Source organism: Myotis myotis, unplaced genomic scaffold (assembly GCF_014108235.1).
Source record: "Myotis myotis isolate mMyoMyo1 unplaced genomic scaffold, mMyoMyo1.p scaffold_m19_p_3, whole genome shotgun sequence".
Lineage (NCBI taxonomy): Eukaryota > Metazoa > Chordata > Mammalia > Chiroptera > Vespertilionidae > Myotis > Myotis myotis.
The window spans coordinates 206,882,149-206,895,313 of NW_023416335.1; the positions used below are offsets into that span (position 1 = coordinate 206,882,149).

The window sequence follows — 13,165 nt, forward strand, 5'->3', positions numbered from 1 at the left end:
CCAGCCTCACGTGTGTGTGTGTGTGTGTGTGTGTGTAAGTGTAAGTGTAAGAGGGCGTGTTCCACTAGCACCCCCAGGCTCTGCCCCTTTCTGCTATCCACTGCCTTGATGCACACCTGCTAAGTGACAGTGACATCTTCTTCCCCTGAGTCCCCAGGTGGAGAAGAGAGCTCAGTACACAGTAGGGGACTTGGTGACACACAGCTTCCAACTCTAGTGGGCCCCAGCACACAGTAGGTGCTCAAAAGATGAATAAGTGAAACCAGGGGGAAAGAGGCCAGGACGGACTGACTCATGCCTTGGTATCTGGGGCAGCACGGAGAAGGGTAACTGGGCCCCTCATTTGTTCTCACGAGCTAGAAAGAGCTGGTTTGTTCAGACGGTGGTGAGGGCTGCAGCTGTGTGGCCTTGTGTGCATGAACTGACGGAGCCTTGGTTATTCACATGCGGGGGGACTAGGGGCACATAACCAGTTGTGAGGATGAAGAGAAATGTGTGAGAGGAAGATGAGTGCAAGGCCCATGGTAAACAGTAGTGGTTTCTCGCCCCCACTGCCCTCAAGCCTCTGAGTGGCAACGTGATGCCCTGGTCTGTGCCACACCCAGCTGAGCAGGGGAATGGGAGCTTGGCGAATCTCACTTCCCAGAACAGCCAGCAGCAGCTGGGGGGCCCTGGGGAGGTTTTGTCTGTCTCCAGCCTTCATTTTCTCACCCATAAAAGGGGGGTTATTACTCACACCTGGGCCCTTTCAGGCGGGAGTCCCACCTCGGCAGGTCCCCTAGGAAGCACATTTCTATAAGAGGGCCTGGAAGGAAGGAGCGCACAGGCTGCGGCTCCTAAGAGCCACACCCAATCTCCAGGCTCTCCTGAGTCACCCAAGTGGCCACCCAGAAACAGCTTTGGAAATCTGGCTGTGGGAGGGCGCCCTCTGCTGGACGTTGGAGAAAGTGTCCCCTCAACTGCCTCTGGTTCTGAGAGTTCACTCATTGATTCTCCCTAAGCTGGCTGGACACCCACAATGCACCAGAACTGGGTCTACATGGAGCCAGAGGAAAGCCGGGGGACAGATCAGCAGAGAGACCACTACACATGGAGGAAGGAAACTGGGCTGGAATCTGACTTGTGTTCAAACCCCAGCTCCATCACCGTTTGCCCGCAGAGCAGTTACTGGACGTCTCTGAACCTGTTTCCTCATCTACCAAATTGCGTTCATACTGGTATCTACCCTATGGGGTTGTTGCAAGGATTTGCTGAGATAATGTAGAGAATGTATGGTGCGTGGCACATAGGAAGGGCTCTGTAAATGTTGGTTTCCTTCACCTCTTTTTTAAAAAAATATCTTTTTTTATGGATTTCAGAGAGGAAGGGAGAGGGAAAGAGATAGAAACATCAGTGATGAGAGAGAATCATTGATCAGTTGCCTCCTGCACGCCCCACACTGGGGATTGAGCCGCAACCTGGGCGTGTGCCCTGACTGGGGGGAATTGAACCGTGACCTCCTGGCTCATAGGTCGACGCTCAACCACTGGAGCAGGCCGGCCGGGCTCTTCCCTTCTCTGTGTGCCTGGCATTCAGCCGGCACTCAGAGTGCTTACTTGCTCTCTGGGATCCGTTCACTTATCAAAGGAGCGGGATGGGTCCTAAGAGTCTTTTATGCCTCTGGTATCCCCACTCTCAGCTGTTCTGGGGTCAGCACCGCTGGGAAGCACTCCACACCGGAGGAGCCAACCCCGAACTCCTGCAGTCTGTAGGGCCACCCAGCACAGATGCGTTGAGAATGGAGTGCTACCCTAAGAATAAAGGGGCCTTTCAAGGTGAGAGGCAAACAAGCATTTATTTGAGACCAGCAAAGATAGTTATTAAGGAATCATTAATTCAGGCAAAAGCCCAAACAATATTCTGATTAGGAGACAGAGGCAAGTGGTATTTATGAGACAGGGAAGGGGGACAATTACATCAATAGAAGGAAGGCATTTCTATTGGTGCAGATAACAACATAGTGTTGTGAATGCTAAACAATGTTTTAAGTTTTCAGTCTAGTAGTCATCATTCCATGAGTCACGATAACTGCTTTCTTATTATCTCTGCAAACAGCTCTTAGGGAAACAAGGTTGCTGAGGCCTGTCCAGGGTTACTTTGCCCTGTTTTTTACTTTTCAAAGATTTGAGGCATAAGGCAGCTCCCTCTGGGATGGCAGCTCTGGCTCCATTTAAAGTGGCATCATTTATATGATTGTTTACAGGGAGGTTCAGGCATGTAATCCCAGTTACTAAAACTCCCCTTCAGGTGTTGTTTTAGTGAATGCCTTAACATCCGCGCCTGCATTTCCAGTAGAGGATTAGTTATGACACCCCTACTCCATACTTGGGAAACTGAGGCATAGAGAGGGGAGACAGCTTGTGTGGCAAACATGTGGCATGATTAGATACGTATGTTACATAACTCATTTAGTCCTCACAATCATGTTCTCAAAGTTTGGTCCGTGGATCAGCAACATCAGCTGGTGAAGTGTTAGAAATGCAAATTCTGGGGGTCACTCCTGACCTGCTGAATCAGAAACTCTGGAGTGTGGCCAAGGGATCTGGGTTTCAGCATGCCCCGCCCCCTCCCCCAGGAGATCCTGGCGCACACCAAAGTTGGAAAACCACTGCCTTACAATAACACTACAAAGTTCGCTATAATTATCCCCAGTTTACAAACGGCAATTCAGGCACAGCAAAGGCAAGTGGTCCAGCACCCAGCTGTAATTGGGATACCAGGTTTCTAATCCAGGTAGTTTACTTCCAGAAACGTGATCTTGGAGAGCACCCCCAAGTGAACATCAGAATCAAAAGTAGGATCAGGCCTGGCTGGTGTGGCTCAGTGGTTGAGCATTCACTCATGAACCAGGAGGTCAGCAGGTTTGATTCTCCGTCAGAGTACCTGTCTGGGTTGCAGGCTCGATCCCCAGTAGGGGGTGTGCAGGAGGCAGCCGATCAATGATTCACTCTCATCATTGATGTTTCTCTCTCCCTCTCCCGTCCTTTCTGAAATCAATAAGAAATATTTAAAAAATAAAAATAAAAACACTTAGCCCTGGCCGGTTTGGCTCAGTGGATAGAGCGTAGGCCTGCGGACTGAAGGGTCCCAGGTTCGATTCCGGTCAAGGGCATGTACCTTGGTTGCGGGCACATCCCCAGTGGGGGGTGTGTAGGAGGCAGCTGATCGATGTTTCTCTCTCATTGATGTTTCTAGCTTTCTATCCCTCTCCCTTCCTCTCTGTAAAAAACCAATAAAATATATTTTTTAAAAAATAAAATAAAAACACTTAAAAAAAAAGTAGGATCAGCAATCTTTGGTTGATATAACGCCATCTAATAACTCCATATTGAGCACCTGCTCTGTGTCGGGTACCGTGCTTGTCTAGAAGGAATGGGGCTGGGAGTCGCCCGGCGGATTTCTGCTCGTTACACCCAGAAGGGAGGGGTGGGGAGACTGGCTGGGGCGGTCCCTTTAAAAGACCAGCTCTAGTGGATGGAACCTCGGAGCGTCGTTGCCAGGCGCGCCCGGAAGGCTGAGGACGCTACACCGGAAGTGTCTTAGGGGAGCGGGAGCCGCACCGCCCAGGCCTCACAGTTATGGGCCGCAACAAGAAGAAGAAGCGAGACGGCGACAACCGGCGGCCGCGGCTCGTTCTCAGCTTCGACGAGGAGAAGCGGCGGTGAGTGCTAAGCTGGGCCGCATCCCCTCCGGCTGCCGGGCAAGGCCTACGCCATCCCCGCGCCGCGCACGCTCACGCTCGGGCCCTTCCGGCCCCGCCCTCGCGGCGTGCTCCGCGGCTCCCCCGGGACGCTCTCGGGCCGAATGGAAGCGGCCGCTCTCGGCCCCCGGCCTGAGCAATGGAACCGCTCGCCCCGCCCTCCCTTCGCTCTTCTCCGCGCCCCAAACCTCCCAGCTTCTTAGAGCCGGGAGTTCGGGTTTCGGAGCAATGGCTGCGACCTCCCTAGCCCAGCCGGCCGCCCCGCCTGCAGTGCTCTCAGATGTTGAAGATAAACGATAAATGAATGACACGCGTGGCTTAAGCTCATTTATTCGCTCACCAGACATGTACTCACTCCTACATGTGTGTGCCACCTTAGCAGAGGGTAGTGGGTCATGGAAAAACCTAGTGTGGGGGCCCGGAATGGATGGGAATGGTGCCGTCGGTACTGCAGAGCCGGGAAGGGGCTGAGCTCAGATAGATGGAGGGAGGGAAGCGCTGGGGCATCCACAGGCCCTACACGGATGGAGGGGTCCAGCGGGCAAATGCCCTGGGGAGATGCGGTGTTGGTCCAGCAGAAAGTGCAGAGGTCCGAGTAAGGTGGCCTCGGAAGTCCTGCTGGAAGTGGCTCAATTCACCGGGAAATGGAATTGGGCAGTATAGGCGGGCCGCCTGTTTGGGTTCAAAGGCCCGAAGCCCACGCCCATCACTGTCTCTGTTTCTTGAAGCTGGAAGCCCTGGAGGGTAGTGGGTAGAAAGAGGCACCATCTCCCTCTTTTCATACCTTCCCCTCTGTGACCTTGGGAAGTAACCCAGCCTCTCTGTGCCCCAGTGACCCCGTCTGTAAGACAGGGATTGGTACCCACGGCACAGGTAGTTGTGAGGATCACAGGTATGTTTTGGGAATGGTGCATGGCACACTGGGTGCAAATTATTTTTTTTTATTTTTTTAAATATATATTTTATTGATTTTTTACAGAGAGGAAGGGAGAGGGATATAGAGTTAGAAATATCAATGAGAAAGAAACATCGATCAGCTGCCTCCTGCACACCTCCTACTGGGGATGTGCCCGCAACCAAGGTACATGCCCTTGACCGGAATCAAACCCGGGACCCTTCAGTCCGAAGGCCTATGCTCTATCCACCGAGCCAAACCAGTTAGGACTGAGGGTGCACTTTAGCTGTTTTTGGAACGAGCCTTTATTCCTTGTATGTCCTGACGCTCCCTTGCCTCTTTCCTGTAGGGAGTACCTGACAGGCTTCCACAAGCGGAAGGTGGAGCGGAAGAAGGCAGCCATAGAGGAGATCAAGCAGCGGCTCAAGAAGGAGCAGAAGAAGCTCCGGGAGGAGGTGCAGAGGGGAGGGTGGGAGAGTCTCACCCCAGGGGACCTGTAGCCTCCGATGCCTGAATGGGGCATCTTCGGGGGTGAGGGGAGGCGTGAGCAGGCCTGGGAAGCATTTGTACAGGTAGAGACACCGTGGGCCCAGGTCTGGGGAAGGTTTAGGATGGGATCTTCTAGTCTTTCACTCACTCACTCTGGAGGTGAGCAGTGCCCCTGCCTGAGGTGGGGTTGGACAGCCATCATACTCACTGTGTTCCCCTCCCTTTTGGTTTCAGCGCCACCAAGAATACCTGAAAATGCTGGCAGAGAGAGAGGAGGCACTGGGTAAGTCCCATCCTTGGCCTGACCTGGAGAATAGCCAACAGGCCTGGGTTTGTTAATCCCTTGGTGGGTGGGAGGATAGGGGTGCCGGGGCTGCACGGAAGCTGACTTCCTTAACTCTGAGGGTCTTGGTGATGACCCGGGGACAGGAGTGGTCCTTGGGTACCTCTGAATGTGAGTGGCTCAGAGACACGGAGGAGACCCTACCTCTTGGTAAACCGATTCTGAGCAGTCAGCCCAGTTTCTGAGACCTGGAGGGACTGGGGGTAGAGGGAAAGGGGCAGCAGCTCCTGGTGTCACACTGGGCTTGTCCTTGGTGGGAACCATGTGGTCTGAGGGTTTCCTGGAACACAAAAGGAGGAATTGGATAACTTATAGCATTTGTTGACAGGCCAGGCGCTGGAGCCAGTGACCTCCCAGATACTCTCCTACAGAGTAGAGGGAGCATTGCACTCCAGGACTGGGAGGGGCTGGGGCCTGGTTACTTATGCCCTAGTATTGAGGCTCAGTTCTGTGCTCACCCTGAACAGAGGAGGCGGACGAACTGGACCGGCTGGTGACGGCAAAGACAGAGTCAGTGCAGTATGACCACCCCAACCACACAGTCACCGTGACCACCATCAGTGACCTGGACCTCTCAGGGGCCCGGCTGCTCGGACTGCCCCCGCCTGATGTGAGTGTCACTCCCAGCCCTGGTCCATGTCATGGAGATTCCAGTGCAAAGGGTTGTTTCCCTCTGGGCCCAGACAGAACCCTGGAGTCTGGGGCTTCACAGGCGAACTCCACCACTGAGCGGCTTGGGGAGCTTGGCTTCTCTTTGCTTTGCCTCTTCCTTTCATCAGTACATTGAGGCTCGCTAATGGTAGCACCTGCCTTGTGGGATTTCTGTGAGGTTAAAAGTGGAGAACCCATTAGAAGCACTTAAGATAGCTGTTTACTGTGGTCACTCCATTGCATGGTAAGCAGCAATAATAACACGGCACATCTGAGTGCACTGACAGTGCGTTTTCAACCTGTGAGTTATTAGCAGGTTTCTAAGAGCACTAAAAAAAAAAGGGGGTGGGGGGCCCGAACCGGTTTGGCTCAGTGGATAGAGCATCGGCCTGTGGACTGAAAGGTCCCAGGTTCGATTCCGGTCAAGGGCATGTACCTTGGTTGCGGGCACTTCCCCAGTAGGGGGTGTGCAGGAGGCAGCTCATCGATGTTGCTCTCTCATCGTTGTTTCTAACTATCCCTCTCCCTTCCTCTCTGTACAAAATCAATAAAATATATTTTAAAAAAAAGAAAGGAAGGAAGAAGTAGCCCTGGCTGGTGTAGCTCAGTTGGTTGGAGCGTTGTCCCATACACCAGAAGGTTGCCAATTTGATTCCAGGTCAAGGCACATACCTAGGCTCCAGGTTTGTTCCCAGTCGGGCAACCAGTTGATGTTTCTCACATCGATGTCTCGCTCTTTCTCTACCATCCTCTCTCTCTAAAATCAATAAACACATCCTCGGGTAAGAATTAAAAAAAAAAGAATAGAATTATCATTGAATATCGGAAAGCATCTCAGTAAGTTAGTTTCAGTTAGAGTCTGTCTGTCTGGGTTGTGTAGGAATTTGTGTACATGTGTATAGTAGGTCCTCAGGTGACGTCGGAGATCCGTCCCTGCAACACGACAAAACGTGATTTTCGTGGTAAGTCAGAACCCACCCACATAAGCACCTACGTCACTCACATGGAGCACATACACAGCAGTAATGAAGTGAAACAGTCAAAAAATTTCAAAGAAAGAAAACAATTCCTGACCTTTACTTGTGGTAAATAAATAATAAAAAACATAAAGCACATACGTCAAAGTGACGGAACTTTTTTTTTTAATAAATAAATGGGAGATGGCGACGTAACCACAAAACAACGTACGTCGAGTCCGATGTAACCCGAGGACTGTCTGTGCACAGTCACAGGTAAACCACATTTCCTACCGGGCTACAGTGTGCTTAAGTCCTCGAGCCACTGCCTTGCCACGTCTTATTATCCACCTTCTATTTTGTGCTCCATCTCCTGAAAGGTCTGATGCAAAGACAAGTTTTGTCTCCGTTTTAGAGTTCTTCCATCTGTGAGTGTTGCGTGCCCACTGGAAACTGAGGCAGCGGAGGACTCTGAAATACAGCTCTCCCTTGTGTAATTCCTGCTCCAGGGCATACAGAGCCTTCCCTGAGCCTGCCCAGGCCTGGGAGGTGGCGAATCGCGCCCCCACTGCATAGAGCCACGATTGCCTGGCCTCCCAGTCCACTGCTCTCTGTGACGATCTTTGTCCTGTGCTTCTTTAGCAAGGGACCGGGCCTGGGTCTGAAGAGGAGGTGTCGTCCATGGAGAAGCCGACCAAAGCCTTACCCAGGAAGTCCAGAGAGCCCCTGCTGTCCCAGCGGTGAGCCCGGCCTGTCCTCCTCTGAGCCTGCTCTGCGTGGCTGCCCGGGTGACCTGGCCTGCAGTGCCACCGCCCGCTGGCTCGGGGAGTGCTGTGGGTGGGGCAGGGATGGGGCCTCATGTGGTCCTCAGCTTCTCATTGTCCCCCATCCCCACTCCAAGATCGGCCGACCCTGGAAGCCCTTCGTACCTGGGGTAAAGACCTTTCTCTCTCTGAGCTGAGGAGCTGGCCGCCCTCTGGGTCAGAGCAGGCTGCCTTTGGAATGGACTTGGTACTCCCGCTATCGTGGGCTTGTCCTGACTTCCCCTTCATGAGCTGGGCTGTCAGTCAACCCGCACACTACCTTTCGCTTACGCCCTGTTCCCCAAGGTAAACACCACCTTTCTCTTCGGCCCTGTTCCCCGAGCCTCACTGCCTCCACCCTCCCGCAGGATCTCCTCTCTCACGGCGTCACTGCATGCACACAACCGCAGAAAAGTCAAGAAGAAACATCCTCGACGAGCCCAGGACTCCACCAAGAAGCCCCCGAGTGCCACCCGTACCAGCAAGACCCAGCGCCGCCGGCTGACCGGCAAAGCCCGGCACAGCGGAGAGTGAGCCGGAGAACCAGGCCAGGCCCCAGCCTGGGCTGCAAGGATCTGTCCCGCCTCTGCTTGGCTGTCCCGGTAACCCAGCCTGCACCGACACCCAGAAGAAGCGGGCAGCTGAGAACTGGCCTCCCTCAGGAGGAACCTTCTGAGCCACATTTGGAGCATCTTCCTAAATGTATACACCACTGGGCCTTCCTCAGATTTTTGAAACTGAGTGCACTGTGGTTTGTCCTTGGCCCCAATGCCATGCACCAAGGGTAGGCTGCTGGGGTGGTGGGCGTGGTCAGAGAGTGGGTCCATCCTCACCCTCCAGCGCTTTTCCCTGTGGGTGTGAAGAGGCAGCGTCAGCTCTAGGCCCCCTGACTGGGGTGCAGACCAGCATAACCACTGCTGGAATCCAGAGTCCACCTGCTGCTCTGGAAAGCGGGCAGCTGGGGGGTGAGCAGTGCCAAGCTTGCCCTTTACTAGCTGAGACTTGCAGTCTGTCCCTTCTCCTTGGTCTTCTTCGTCTCCTCAGCTGAAATTGAAATGGTGGGGGCAGATGACTCTTGGAGCATCCCCCACCCCCAAACAGGCAGCTTCTCAGGCTCTAGGAGTGAATAACCTTTTTAAAGAAAATGCATCGTGTCTGAAAGTGTGGCCCTTTCCGAGCAGACCCCTTGGGAGTCCAGCTGGTGTTCTACGAGGCTTCACACTCCTCCAGGCCTTCAGACGTGGCCTCCGAGCTGATGAAAGCCGCCCTTGTTCCTGCTGTTAGTGACCCCTCACGCTCTGCTGTTCCCCTGACCAAGAAGGTAGAGGAAGCCAGCGCACTGGAGCATCGTTGACTCCCCCCTAACTACTTACTGGTGATTCTGAGCTGGGGCACAGGGGTTTTGTGTTGCACCCTGGTCAGGACCCTAACACTAGGACTGAAAGGGGAGTGGGATGTGCTCTCATCCCCAGTGAAGTTCATGACTAGTGAGAGATGGTCACGGTGACAGGAGAGCTGTGATGGGAGCACAGCTGCAGGGTCTGTGGCCTTGGGATATAGGAGACGCCTGGAGGAGAGGGAGTTGAAGTCTGTGGGGCAGGCCTTCCGCCTACTCCTCCCAGGAAGGCATTCCAGGAGCAGCCGCACCCCACCATTGGGCAGGCTCAGGAACAGTGGCTGTTAGGCTGCACCTGGGGGTGGGCAGGTGCTTTCCCATGTCGCCATCAACACCTCTCTGGTGATATCTGATGCAGTTCTGAAGGCCACACCTGGGCATGGGAACGCGCAGTTCAGGGCTTCTGGCCAGGAGGCCTCGTGACCTGCTTCTCGGCTCCTTCCACCCGCTCCTCTTGTTGCCTTCTGGTTGTCCCCTCCTGTGCTTGGGTCAGGTGACTCAGTCCCACTTGGTTGCCTCCGTCCAGGGCAGAGCCTGCTACCAGGCTCAAAGCTGTTCTGGTGCTCAACCCATGGTAGCGGAATGTGACCCCAGCCCTCACAGGCCCCGTGAGCAGGAACAGCTAGGCCTGGGGCGTCAGTGGACGGCAGAGTGTGGATTGGAATATGGGCCCTGCCACTTGACCACTGTCTGAGCTCCTCACTCTGCTAACCTCCCTGGGTCTGTTCCCATGTGTAGGATGATAGGAGACACCTACCTCCTAGTGCTGCCCGAAGGCTAAAATGAGACCTGCGTGTGGACAGTTCTCAGCACTGTGTTCTCCGATGCGCCTTCAGTGCATGTGCAGTTGCTGCTGACTGCTGAGGCATCTGCCCTGGGTCTCTTCCCATCCCCAGTGACATGGGGTCATGTATAACTTGTACCTACAACGGGTGAAGTTGGTTAGTATTATCGCTCTTATGCGTGCCCCTGGTTCCTCCAGCAGACCCAGGACATTGAGGCCGTGGCTGTGCTAGTCCTAGTGTCAGCTGCGGTGCAGTCAACCCTCTGGGGAGCTGGTCTTCTCCCAGGAGCGCCTCTCGCCATGCCTGCCTTTGGTTCTTTACTCCTGCTGCCCCCCATCTCCTGGGCCCTGTGGGTTGAGGCCTCTAGCAGCTTTATCAAGTCATGAGTCTCTAAAGCGGTCAGTAAAAGCAAGCCTGGCCGCTTTGGATCATACTGTGCAAGGTGACCACGGGCTGGAGCCAGCCCTGATGACCCTTCTAGAGACTCGTGCCTTCCTGTCCCTGCTCCATTGGGCCACACTCCCCTGCATCTCTATGTTGCCTGCCAAGAGCATGTGATTCTCCACCAGGCCTGTGGGCAAGGAGAGCTGGGATGGCCATTTCCACTTGGCTGAGAGGAAGCTGAGGCTCAGGGGGGTAGAGCGGGAACAGAACCTATCCAGCTTCCCCAGACCTCTGAGGAGGGGTGTCCCAGCCACGGGAAATGGCATGAGCAAAAGTGGAGATAAGCAGATTCAGAGAATACAAAGGGGGCTGCGAGGCTGGGACTACATGGTGATGCTTCCTTGGCTGCCACCACTGCACCCTTAGCCCCGAGCCATTCCACAGAGGGGGGCAACCAGGCAGCTCCAGAGCTGGGAAGAGAGCTCAGCACAACCCACCAACCTGCCCCTGACTCTCCTCTCTCCCTTCTTTCCACTCCAACCTCTGCATCTGTCCTCTCAGCTGAAAACTCCCTTCCCAGGCCCTGCATGCTCGCTGCCCCATCTTCTCCAGGTCTTCGCTCAAATGTCACCTTTCTCAGTGCAGCCTTCCCTGGCCATGCCAGCCACGTCCACCCCCTCCCTGCTTCATTTTTCTCCTTTGTGCTCATCACCGGCCAGCACACTCCACATACTGCTTATCTATCTAGTTGTGGTCTGCTTGTCTCCCCTGAAGTGTAAGCGTTACGAAAGCAGGCGATGTGATCTTTTGCTCACTGATACACCCTCAGTACACACGCGGACAAAGGCAGGGGCTTCATAAGTGCGTAGTGAATTTGTCAGGAGGGCCCTGTGAGTTGGCTCCAAGTTTCACTGATGGGTGGGAGCTAGAGGGCTGGCATCATACCCGAGCTTCAAACTCAGACCGAGAGCCTACCCCACCGTAGGCTCAGAGAGGTCAAGGAACTTTCTCACAATCACACAGGCAGCGAGTGCCAGAGCCAGACATTGAACACAAGTCTCACTATTCCCTGTTTTGCTTACAGTAATTGGGACCAAGCAGAAAGCCCCTTATTCTTGTTATGAAGCTGTATCTTCGCCTGTTCCATCCTGGCCCACAATGACCTGTTCCGAGGCTGTCTCTCCCACTGGGCAGTGGGCTCCTCGTCTCAGAAGGAGCCACATTTTGTTCATGGTACCATCTCCCCAGTACCCAGCTCAGCATGCTAGGCCCGTACATGTGGATGTCTGGATTGTGAGGATGCTCTGTGGACCATGGTAGAGGCAGACATCCAGGGCTTTAGTCGTGCCTCTGCCACTGTGTGACACTGGAAAGTTAGTTAATTTCTCTGATCTTCAGTTGCTATGAAATGAAGATCTTTGTACTTAATCCTTCACATTGTTATGTCTTCATAAGTGGAGATTTGGACCAGGAGCTGCCACATGGTGCAGAATAAAAGTTCGCCTTTAAAAAAAATGTTTTTATTAATTTGAGAGAGAGAGAGAGAGAGAGAGAGAGAGAGAGAGAGAGAGAAACATCGATTGGTTGCTTCCTGCAAGCACTCGCACCCTACCTGGGATCAAACTCACAACCTGGACATGTATGCTGACTGGGAAGTGAACAGGCGACCTTTCAGACCAACTGAGCCACACTGGCTAGAGCAAAATGTTAGACTTTTTATTTTGTTAAATGTGTTTTATTGATTTCAGAGAGGAAGAGAGAGAGAGAGAGATAGCAACATCAATGATGAGAGGATCATTGATAGCTGGGGTGATCGAGCCCACAACCCGGGACAGGAATCAAACCCAGGACCCTTCAGTCCCCAGGCTGACGCTTTATCACTGAGCCAAACCAGGTGGGGTGAAAATGTTAGACTTTTTAAAAGGTGAGAGCTGTGCATGTGCGTGAACGTCGCATTAGTGGAAATGTGCAAATAGAGGTTGAAAACCCTTGGGTATTTAATTTTATCCTCACAGGTAATATTACTAGCCCCATTTTATAAATTAGAAAACTGAGGCACAGAGAAGTTAAGACTCTAGCCCGAGGTCTAGGCAGAAACCAGGTTAGCGGACTGTAAGGGGACCGAACCAAAGGGGGAGATCAGAAGGAGCCATGGAGGGTCCAGACCTGGTTGCTCAGGCTTAACGTGCACTGGGTCCCGCGCTCAGAGGCATCTGGGCACCGCCCACCTCCGCCCCGCCCCTTCTCCTCGGATTATCCAATCGCACAGTCTTCATGTAAATAAAGGACCTAGAGAGAGCCTATGAGAGGGCGGCAGAGGCGTGGTCTTCATCCTCCTCCCGGGCAATGTTCTGATTCATTGTTAAAATAAAGAGGCTGTGACCTCCGTGCCCAACCCTGGCACCCCCTTGTGCATGGAAACTCGAGCCGAGGTTAGTTCTGCGCATTGGAAAGGGTGGAGGGGAGGAGGGTAAGCGGGAAAAGGTAGCGGAGTGAGGATATGGAGAGGGACTGGGGGACTGGCTGCATGGAGAGAGGTCTACGGGTCTATTCTCCGGGTGGAGCATCCATGTCCTCTGCAGGTTTTTCATTGTTATATCCGCATCTAAACTGCATTTCAGAGAAGGATTCTGCCGATTGGTTGCGGGTGGGGGAAGAGGAAGCGGGAGCAGTGAGGGGGACATGGAGTAGAGTCCTCTACATCCGCTCCCAGGGAAATGAGCA

At 53.6% G+C, this 13,165-nt stretch overlaps 1 protein-coding gene across 2 annotated transcripts; it reads left to right on the forward strand.

Annotated features, from left to right (window-relative positions):
* The first annotated feature begins 3,537 nt into the window (after nucleotides 1-3,537).
* On the forward strand, nucleotides 3,538-8,613 carry NOL12 (nucleolar protein 12). Of its 2 annotated transcripts, none has more exons than XM_036301142.1 (6): nucleotides 3,538-3,700; nucleotides 4,984-5,089; nucleotides 5,358-5,406; nucleotides 5,934-6,076; nucleotides 7,716-7,813; nucleotides 8,245-8,613. In XM_036301142.1, the coding sequence occupies exons 1-6, from the start codon at nucleotides 3,618-3,620 to the stop codon at nucleotides 8,408-8,410; spliced, it is 645 nt and encodes a 214-aa protein (XP_036157035.1). In that variant the 5' UTR covers nucleotides 3,538-3,617; the 3' UTR covers nucleotides 8,411-8,613. The 2 variants fall into 2 exon arrangements, with proteins under 2 accessions (XP_036157035.1, XP_036157037.1); XM_036301144.1 differs by lacking the exon at nucleotides 3,538-3,700 and adding an exon at nucleotides 3,708-4,102.
* The last annotated feature ends 4,552 nt before the right edge of the window (nucleotides 8,614-13,165 follow it).